We start from the raw sequence: 11,116 nt of genomic DNA on the forward strand, positions 1-11,116 counted from the left end.
ACTCCCTCAGCACTGACCCTCTGACAGTGCGGCACTCCCTCAGCACTGACCCTCTGACAGTGCGGCACTCCCTCAGCACTGACCCTCTGACAGTGCGGCACTCCCTCAGCACTGACCCTCTGACAGTGCAGCACTCCCTCAGCACTGACCCTCTGACAGTGCGGCACTCCCTCAGTACTGACCCTCTGACAGTGCAGCACTCCCTCAGCACTGACCCTCTGACAGTGCGGCACTCCCTCAGTACTGACCCTCTGACAGTGCAGCACTCCCTCAGCACTGACCCTCTGACAGTGCGGCACTCCCTCAGTGCTGACCCTCTGACAGTGCGGCACTCCCTCAGCACTGACCCTCTGACAGTGCGGCACTCCCTCAGCACTGACCCTCTGACAGTGCGGCACTCCCTCAGTACTGACCCTCTGACAGTGCGGCACTCCCTCAGTACTGACCCTGTGACAGTGCGGCACTCCCTCAGCACTGACCCTCTGACAGTGTGGCACTCCCTCAGTACTGACCCTGTGACAGTGCGGCACTCCCTCAGTACTGACCCTCTGACAGTGCGGCACTCCCTCAGCACTGACCCTCTGACAGTGCGGCACTCCCTCAGCACTGACCCTCTGACAGTGTGGCACTCCCTCAGCACTGACCCTGTGACAGTGCGGCACTCCCTCAGTACTGACCCTGTGACAGTGCGGCACTCCCTCAGCACTGACCCTCTGACAGTGCGGCACTCCCTCAGTACTGACCCTCTGACAGTGCGGCACTCCCTCAGTACAGACCCTCTGACAGTGCGGCACTCCCTCAGCACTGACCCTCTGACAGTGCGGCACTCCCTCAGCACTGACCCTCTGACAGTGCGGCACTCCCTCAGCACTGACCCTCTGACAGTGCAGCACTCCCTCAGTACTGACCCTCTGACAGTGCAGCACTCCCTCAGTACTGACCCTCTGACAGTGCGGCACTCCCTCAGCACTGATCCTCTGACAGTGCGGCACTCCCTCAGTACTGACCCTCTGACAGTGCAGCACTCCCTCAGTACTGACCCTCTGACAGTGCGGCACTCCCTCAGCACTGACCCTCTGACAGTGCAGCACTCCCTCAGTACTGACCCTCTGACAGTGCGGCACTCCCTCAGTACTGACCCTCTGACAGTGCGGCACTCCCTCAGTACTGACCCTCTGACAGTGCGGCACTCCCTCAGTACTGACCCTCTGACAGTGCGGCACTCCCTCAGTACTGACCCTCTGACAGTGCGGCACTCCCTCAGCACTGACCCTCTGTTCGGGCCTCTAGAGAGAATTATTTCTCTCCGGGGAATCTGATTTTAAACATTTGTTAAAGATGCTGAATTTAATCCTCTAAACCCGGGCCAGCCTCTCTGAGGCCCCTCCCTCAGAGGCGCTGTGCGGGCGGTGCGGATTGAACGGTTTATTTGCAGTTTTTCTTTCACTCACCGCTCCGAACAAACCTCATTGCCGCCAGTGTCAATTCAACAAACTTTATCAAAACCAATGCTCAGTGCCACGCTGCCGGAGTCCTCACCAACATGGCGGGTCATCACCCCATTCCCCCCCCCCCAACATGGCGAATAAGCACTCCACAACATGGCGGGTCAGCCCTCACCAACATGGCGGTTCAGCCTGAGCCCTCACCAACATGGCGGGTTAGCCTGAGCATTTCCTAACATGGCTGGTCAGCCCTTACCAATATGGCGCCGGCAAAGCTGTGGCGTCTGTCTTTCTCCGGAGGACAAAATAGTTGGGCTGGGGAAAAACAAAGATCTTGTGGCTTCCAATAGAGAACGCACTTCCTTTTTTGCAAAAATATACTTTATTCATAAAATATTTGAATAAACATTGCAAATATTTAAAGATGGCCATCAGCCAGAAAGTGCTTCAATATTCATTGAGAATGCACTTTTTGCAGAACTGCCTTCCGTTCCCCACTGAGAGACAAACACCAACTAATGACAGAGTGGATATACTTTCTATCCATTAATCCAGCTACACGAATATGACAGACCAGACTAATTTTGGGAGGGTTTTTATTTTACCTATATGAAATCTGAATGGTTTGTAGAAGACACAAATGGATTTTAGCTTTGCAGACTCAAGCTCTTCAATTTGCAAGTTTGTAAATAATTATTAGATAATCACAACTGAAAATGTGAACATGTAAAACATGCTGTAAATAAAGATAAACATTCACTTTTTTAAAAAAAAGAGGATACGGCCCGGAGTTTGGGGCAGGAATTCTCAAATCCTTTTGTCCCAATCACTGAACAACTTTCCCTTCAGCACCAACAGGACTGAGTGAGAGCTAAAGACAGCGATTGGGAACATTTCCACCATCAGCAACCTGTCAGGCGCTACTGAGGGAGTGCCGCACTGTCAGAGGGTCAGTACTGAGGGAGTGCCGCACTGTCACAGGGTCAGTACTGAGGGAGTGCCGCACTGTCAGAGGGTCAGTGCTGAGGGAGTGCCGCACTGTCAGAGGGTCAGTACTGAGGGAGTGCCGCACTGTCAGAGGGTCAGTGCTGAGGGAGTGCCGCACTGTCAGAGGGTCAGTACTGACGGAGTGCCGCACTGTCAGAGGGTCAGTACTGAGGGAGTGCCGCACTGTCAGGGGGTCAGTGCTGAGGGAGTGCCGCACTGTCAGAGGGTCAGTGCTGAGGGAGTGCTGCACTGTCAGAGGGTCAGTGCTGAGGGAGTGCCGCACTGTCAGAGGGTCAGTACTGAGGGAGTGCTGCACTATCAGAGGGTCAGTACTGAGAGAGCGCCGCACTGACAGTGGTCAGTACTGAGGGAGTGCCGCACTGATGGGGGTCAGTACTGAGGGAGTGCTGCACTGTCAGAGGGTCAGTGTTGAGGGAGTGCCGCACTGTCAGAGGGTCAGTGCTGAGGGAGTGCTGCACTGTCAGTGGATAAGTCGCTCTCCTTGCGATATTGACCACAAGGTCAGCTGACTGCACTCTCTGGAACAGGGCCCCCAGTACTCTTCTATTGAACTCGCAAGTGTCACTGACACAGGAGGTTATCCAGGTACACTACACAATTAGATAAGCCCACCACTACCTGGTTCATCAGTAAGAAGTCTCACATCATCACCTGAGTAACGCTCCGAAAGCTTGTGATTCCAAATAAACCTGTTGGACTTTAACCTGGTGTTGTGAGACTTCTTTCTGTGCCCACCCCAGTCCAACGCTGGCAACTCCACATCGTGGTTCAGCAGCTTCATGTAGCTGGGCATTTGAGAATCCAAATGGCGTGGCTCCACACTGATATAACCAACCTGAGATTGCAACTCCGCAATTTACTTTGCACAGCTTGACAAAGAAAGCCCTTTAATAAATTTGTCTTTGTAATGTAGGCTACTTTTACCTACCCTTCTATTCCAGCAAGGGTATCGGGGAAGAGCCAGTTCGGGTCACTGTATTAATCTTTTGGTCGTCAATACAGAACCTGGAGCTGTCTGACTTGGACACCAGCACATCTGGGCAGCTCCAGCCTCTGCCGCTAGCTCTATCAATTGGTGCTCCATCATGTAGTTAATCTCCTGGAGCTGGGCAGCTTTTCTGGGCATCGATGGAAGGTATGTTGCCTCATGGCAGGACGTCTCCCACATCCACATCATGTAGAGTTTGGGTGGTATAGCTGGGCTTATCTCTGCAAATGCAGTGAGCAGCGCCAGCAGTCAGCTTGCTGTTTGAATAAAGAAAATTACAGCACAGGAACAGGCCCTTCGGCCCCTCCAAGCCTGCACCGACCATGCTGCCCCACTTAACTAAAACCCCCGACCTTTCTGGGGACCATATCCTTCTATTACCATCCTATTCCTGTCCTTGTCAAGACGTCCCTTAAAAGTCACTACCGTATCCGCTTCCACTATCTCCCCCGGCAACAGGTTCCAGGCACCCACTACTCTCTGTGTAAAAAAATGTGCCTCGTACATCTCCTTTAAACTTTGCCCCTCGCACCTTAAACCTGTGCCCCCTAGTAATTGACTCTTCCACCCTCGGAAAAAGCCTCTCACTATCCACTCTGTCCATGCCTCTCATAATCTTGTAGGCTTCTATCAGGTCTCCCTTCAACCTCCGTCACTCCAGTGAGCACAAACCAAGTTTCTCCAACCGCTCCTCATAGCTAATGCCCTCCATACCGGGCAACATCCTGGTAAATCTTTTCTGTACCCTCTCCAAAGCCTTCACATCCTTCTGGTAGAATGGCGACCAGAATTGAACACTATATTCCAAGTGCGGCCTAACTAAGGTTCTATAAAGCGTCAACATGACTTGCCAATTTTTAAACTCAATACCCCGGCCGATGAAGGCAAGCATGCCGCATGCCTTCTTGACTACCTTCTCCACCTGCATTGCCACTTTCAGTGACCTGTGTACCTGTACACCCAGATCCCTTTGCCTATCAATACTCTTAAGGGTTCTGCCATTTACTGTATATTTCCTATCTGTATTAGACTTTCCAAAATGCATTACCTCACATTTGTCCGGATTAAACTCCATCTGCCATCTCTCCACCCAAGTCTCCAACTGATCTATATCCTGCTGTATCCTCTGATGGTCATCATCGCTATCCGCAGATCCACCAACCTTTGTGTCGTCCGCAAACTTACTAATCAATCCAGTTACATTTTCCTCCAAATCATTTATATGTATTACAAACAGCAAAGGTCCCAGCACTGATCTCTGAGGAACACCACTTGTCACAGCCCTCCATTCAGAAACGCACCCTTCCACTGCTACCCTTTGCATTGAGGTGGGTGAATAAGGAGTCTACATTGACTAGTATTTCTGTGTTGGTTAGCTGGTAGTCAGGCGTTCAATGTGGGCCTTGCCCACGTCTCCCTCCAATTCGTCCCCAGTGCTACCCGCCCCTCCAGGTCAGTGGCAATGGGACAGACCGTTTGTAACCTGCTTGTCTCCTTCACAGCTGTGATATTGCTTTATCGTGTTGAAGTGACGCAGCCTTTGCTTTTTCCCCTCCGATGGGATCTTGATTAGATGGTTCACTTCTCTTGAGTTTCTTTGCTACTCTGTACAGGCCAATGAATTGGGCTTGTAAGAGTTCACCTGTTATTGGTCGGAGCACTGACGCATAATCTCCTGGCTGAAAGATTCGATTCTGGTTTATTTGTAAATGTCTGGGAGATGTTGAAGCGCTCTTGGACCAAGTTCCAGACTCATGAACTGCTCCCAAAAAGTAGTTCCAGCTGCGTAGTCTAACATGGAGAGTTCCTGATTATTGTTCTAGAAACCTCTCCTTGATTAGTTTCAGAAGGCCCTGCACTTGGTACCCTTAAACTAATTCAGAGTAAAACTGGTGGACTCATTGGCTGAGTCCCTGATGATGAACAGAAAGAAATTTAGTCTTTTATTTGAGACATGAGGGTATGCTTGGCAGAAACCTATTGTATTGTTACAATTTTTTCTGCCCCTCTTTCATCCAAAGAAAAGCTAAGCAGCGAAGCCTTAATGACTATCGTTAGATGGCTCTGACATCCATCATTATGAAGTGCTTCAAAAGGTTAGTCATGGCACTGTAAGGGGAAGTTTTTGCTTCTTACCAGCATAAAAGACAAGCAGACATGAGTACAGTACAAAAGGCAACACAAGCTTTATTCCCTGTCCAAAATAACACAGTGACCACCACACCACACAACCCTGCCACAGCAACCTCTGAAAAAACGTGCCGGATCATCGACATGGATGCCATCATCTCACATGAGAACACCATCTACCAGGTACACGGTACCTACTCTTGCAACTCGGCCAACGTTGTCTACCTGATACGCTACAGGAAAGGATGTCCCGAGGCATGGTACATTGGGGAAACCATGCAGACGCTACGACAACGGATGAATGAACACCGCTCGACAATCACCAGGCAAGACTGTTCTCTTCCTGTGGGGGAGCACTTCAGCAGTCACGGGCATTCAGCCTTGGATCTTCAGGTAAGCGTTCTCCAAGGCGGCCTTCACGACACACGACAGCGCAGAGTCGCTGAGCAGAAACTGATAGCCAAGTTCCGCACACATGAGGATGGCCTAAACTGGGATGTTGGATTTATGTCACATTATCAGTAACCCCCACAGCTTTCCCCCTGATCTTGCAGAATCTCACTAGCTGTTCTGTCTGGAGACAATACACATCTCTTTAACCTGTGTTGAATGCTCCCTCCACCCACATTGTCTGTACCTTTAAGACCTGGCTGGCTGTAGAGATTTGCATTCCAATTAGTATTCTGTAACTTGACTTCTGTGTCTGTGCACTGTTGGAGAACAGATATCATAAGAACATAAGAACATAAGAAATAGGAGCAGGAGTAGGCCATCTAGCCCCTCGAGCCTGCCCCGCCATTCAATAAGATCATGGCTGATCTGACGTGGATCAGTACCACTTACCCGCCTGATCCCCATAACCCTTAATTCCCTTACCGATCAGGAATCCATCCATCCGCGCTTTAAACATATTCAGCGAGGTAGCCTCCACCACCTCAGTGGGCAGAGAATTCCAGAGATTCACCACCCTCTGGGAGAAGAAGTTCCTTCTCAACTCTGTCTTAAACCGACCCCCCTTTATTTTGAGGCTGTGTCCTCTAGTTTTAACTTCCTTATTAAGTGGAAAGAATCTCTCCGCCTCCACCCTATCCAGCCCCCGCATTATCTTATAAGTCTCCATAAGATCCCCCCTCAACGAGTACAAACCCAATCTCCTCAGCCTCTCCTCATAATCCAAACCCCTCATCTCCGGTATCAACCTGGTGAACCTTCTCTGCACTCCCTCCAATGCCAATATATCCTTCCTCATATAAGGGGACCAATACTGCACACAGTATTCCAGCTGCGGCCTCACCAATGCCCTGTACAGGTGCATCAAGACATCCCTGCTTTTATATTCTATCCCCCTCGCGATATAGGCCAACATCCCATTTGCCTTCTTGATCACCTGTTGTACCTGCAGACTGGGCTTTTGCGTCTCATGCACAAGGACCCCCAGGTCCCTTTGCACGGTAGCATGTTTTAATTTGTTTCCATTGAGATAGTAATCCCATTTGTTATTATTTCCTCCAAAGTGTATAACCTCGCATTTCTCAACGTTATACTCCATTTGCCATATCCTCGCCCACTCACTCAGCCTGTCCAAATCTCTCTGCAGATCTTCTCCGTCCTCCACACGATTCACTTTTCCACTTATCTTTGTGTCGTCTGCAAACTTCGTTACCCTACACTCCGTCCCCTCCTCCAGATCATCTATATAAATGGTAAACAGTTGCGGCCCGAGTACCGATCCCTGCGGCACGCCACTAGTTACCTTCCTCCAACCGGAAAAACACCCATTTATTCCAACTCTTTGCTTCCTGTCGGATAGCCAGTCCCCAATCCACTTTAACACACTACCCCCAACTCCGTGTGCCCTAATCTTCTTCAGCAGCCTTTTATGGGGCACCTTATCAAACGCCTTTTGGAAATCCAAAAACACCGCATCCACCGGTTCTCCTCCATCAACCGCCCTAGTCACATCTTCATAAAAATCCAACATGTTTGTCAAGCACGACTTTCCCCTCATGAATCCATGCTGCGTCTGATTGATCGAACCATTTCTATCCAGATGCCCTGCTATCTCCTCTTTAATAATGGATTCCAGCATTTTCCCTACTACAGACGTTAAGCTGACCGGCCTATAGTTACCCGCCTTTTGTCTCCTTCCTTTTTTAAACAGCGGCGTAACATTAGCCGTTTTCCAATCAACCGGCACTACCCCAGAATGCAACGAGTTTTGATAAATAATCACTAACGCATCCACTATTACCGCTGACATTTCTTTCAATACCCTGGGATGCATTCCATCCGGACCCGGGGACTTGTCCACCTTCAGTCCCATTAGTCTACCCAGCACTGCCTCTCTGGTAACATTAATTGTATTAAGTATTTCTCCTGCTGCCAACCCTCTATCGTTAATATTTGGCAAACTATTTGTGTCCTCCACCGTGAAGACCGACACAAAAAACTTATTTAAAGACTCAGCCATATCCTCATTTCCCACTATTAACTCCCCCCTCTCGTCCTCCAAGGGTCCAACATTCACTCTAGCCACTCTATTCCTTTTTATATATTTATAAAAACTTTTACTATCATTTTTTATATTAATTGCTAGCCTAGCTTCATAGTCTATCCTTCCTTTCTTTATCGCTTTCTTAGTCTCTCTTTGTTGTTTCTTAAATTTTTCCCAATCACTTGTTTCTCCACTATTTTTGGCCACTCTGTACGCAGCTGTTTTTATTTTAATACTCTCCTTTATTTCCTTCGTTATCCACGGCTGGTTCTCCCTTTTCTTACAATCCTTGTTTTTTGCTGGAATATATTTTTTTTTTTGCTGAGAACTGAAATCTGATGAAGGAGCTGTGCTCCGAAAGCTTATGGTATTTGCTGCCAAATAAACCTGTTGGACTTTAACCTGGTGTTGTGAGACTTCTTACAAAATAACAAACCACAGGCCTGGGGGAAGACAGCTGCTCCCCTGGCCAGTGTGCACTTTACAATTTATAGGGTTTTGAACTTTGCGCCAAGCGTATGGTAATGGGCTCATTCAAGCAGTTGCTGATAGCATGAATGGGACCCATGTGGGTTATTGTCATTCACTACAAGTTATGTGATCAGTACCTACTAAAACAAATAACACAAAGCAGTGACACAATAGCGAAGTATTGAAAAGCCATTATAGATAGATGGACTTGATCTGTGGCTAATGATGAAGTGATCCTACTTCCCCTGGGCTGATCTCTTTCTGGAGGGTTCCCTTTGTGATTTGAACTTCTTGCATAATCTAATCAGTTGGGCTATTGTCTATGTCTTCCCTCCTGGAGTCTAAAGTGATTAAGACTGTCTGAAGTGATTAGGGGGTGCAAGGAGCCTCTCCATGAGTCATCGCATTGCTGTGAGCTGCTGACAACATTTCCCATCATTCATTACTGGGCAACATAAATTTGATATAAACGCGTAAAATGACCGTAATATTAAGCATAAAAGTCGTCCCCTTCAGCACAAATCAATTCCAGCCTGCCAGATTGACTGAATCCACTACAGTTCGTCTATCTCCGCAACAGGTCAAAGAACAATACAGCACAGGAACAGGCCCTTCGGCCCTCCAAGCCCGCGCCGCTCCCTGGTCCAAATTAGACCATTCTTTTGTATCCCTCAATTCCCACTCCGTTCATATGGCTGTCTAGATAAGTCTTAAACGTTCCCAGTGTGTCCGCCTCCACCACCTTGCCTGGCAGCGCATTCCAGGCCCCCACTACCCTCTGTGTAAAATATGTCCATCTGATATCTGTGTTAAACCTCCCCCCCTTCACCTTGAACCTATGACCCCTCGTGAACGTCACCACCGACCTGGGGAAAAGCTTCCCACCGTTCACCCTATCTATGCCTTTCATAATTTTATACACCTCTATTAAGTCTCCCCTCATCCTCCATCTTTCCAGGGAGAACAACCCCAGTTTACCCAATCTCTCCTCATAACTAAGCCCCTCCATACCAGGTAACATCCTGGTAAACCTCCTCTGTACTCTCTCCAAAGCCTCCACGTCCTTCTGGTAGTGTGGCGACCAGAACTGGATGCAGTATTCCAGATGCGGCCGAACCAATGTTCTATACATCTGCAACATCAGACCCCAACTTTTATACTCTATGCCCCGTCCTATAAAGGCAAGCATGCCATATGCCGCCTTCACCACCTTCTCCACCTGTGACGTCACTTTCAAGGATCTGTGGACTTGCACACCCAGGTCCCTCTGCGTATCTACACCCTTTATGGTTCTGCCATTTATCATATAGCTCCTCCCTACATTATTTCTACCAAAATGCATCACTTCGCATTTATCAGGATTGAACTCCACCTGCCATTTCTTTGCCCAAATTTCCAGCCTATCTATATCCTTCTGTAGCTTCTGAAAATGCTCCTCACTATCTGCAAGTCCTGCCAATTTTGTGTCGTCCGCAAACTTACTGATCACCCCAGTTACACCTTCTTCCAGATCATTTATATAAATCACAAACAGCAGAGGTCCCAATACAGAGCCCTGCGGAACACCAATAGTCACAGGACTCCAGCCGGAAAAAGACCCTTCCACTACCACCCTCTGTCTTCTGTGACCAAGCCAGTTCTCCACCCATCTAGCCACCTCCCCCTTTATCCCATGAGATCCAACCTTTTTCACCAGCCTACCATGAGGGACTTTGTCAAACGCTTTACTAAAGTCCATATAGACGACATCCACGGCCCTTCCCTCGTCAACCATTCTAGTCACTTCTTCAAAAAACTCCACCAGGTTAGTGAGGCATGACCTCCCTCTCACAAAACCATGCTGACTATCGTTAATGAGTTTATTCCTTTCTAAATGCGCATACATCCTATCTCTAAGAATCTTCTCCAACAACTTCCCCACCACGGACGTCAAGCTCACCGGCCTATAATTACCCGGGTTATCCTTCCTACCCTTCTTAAATAATGGGACCACATTAGCTATCCTCCAATCCTCTGGGACCTCACCTGCGTCCAGTGACGAGACAAAGATTTGCGTCAGAGGCCCAGCGATTTTATCTCTCGTCTCCCTGAGCAGCCTTGGATAGATTCCATCAGGCCCTGGGGATTTGTCAGTCTTTAAATTCTCTAACAAACCTAACACTTCCTCCTTTGTAATGGAGATTTTCTCCAACGGTTCAACACTCCCCTCCGAGACACACCCAGTCAACACATCCCTCTCCTCTGTGAATACCAACGCAAAGTATTCATTTAGGATCTCCCCTACTTCTTTGGGCTCCAAGCGTAATTCCCCACTTTTGTCCCTGAGAGGTCCGATTTTTTCCCTGACAACAGCAGATGCCATCTCCCTGACCCTACACTCAACCCTGAAACACCTAGATAATAAAGACACTTACGTCAGACTCCTATTTATTGACTACAGCTGAGCTTTTAACTCCATTATTCCTACAAAACCCATCTCCAAATTCTGTGGCCTGGGGCTATGCTCCTCCCTCTGCGGCTGGATCCTGGACTTCCTAGCCCTCAGATCGCAGTCAGTAAGGATAGGCAACAACACCTTCT

At 48.7% G+C, this 11,116-nt stretch overlaps 1 protein-coding gene across 1 annotated transcript in view; it reads right to left on the minus strand.

The window, feature by feature from the left end:
* Positions 1–1,575, minus strand: part of mrps2 (mitochondrial ribosomal protein S2) — a 44,680-nt gene extending 43,105 nt beyond the window's left edge. The window contains exon 1 of the mRNA XM_078226148.1: positions 1,452–1,575. Within this exon, the coding sequence (XP_078082274.1) occupies positions 1,452–1,470 (19 nt within the window). The 5' untranslated portion in view covers positions 1,471–1,575. The remainder of the gene's footprint in view (positions 1–1,451) is intronic.
* Positions 1,576–11,116: the final 9,541 nt, after the last annotated feature.

The sequence above is a fragment of the Mustelus asterias genome, chromosome 13 (genome assembly GCF_964213995.1).
Source record: "Mustelus asterias chromosome 13, sMusAst1.hap1.1, whole genome shotgun sequence".
Taxonomy (NCBI): Eukaryota; Metazoa; Chordata; class Chondrichthyes; order Carcharhiniformes; family Triakidae; genus Mustelus; species Mustelus asterias.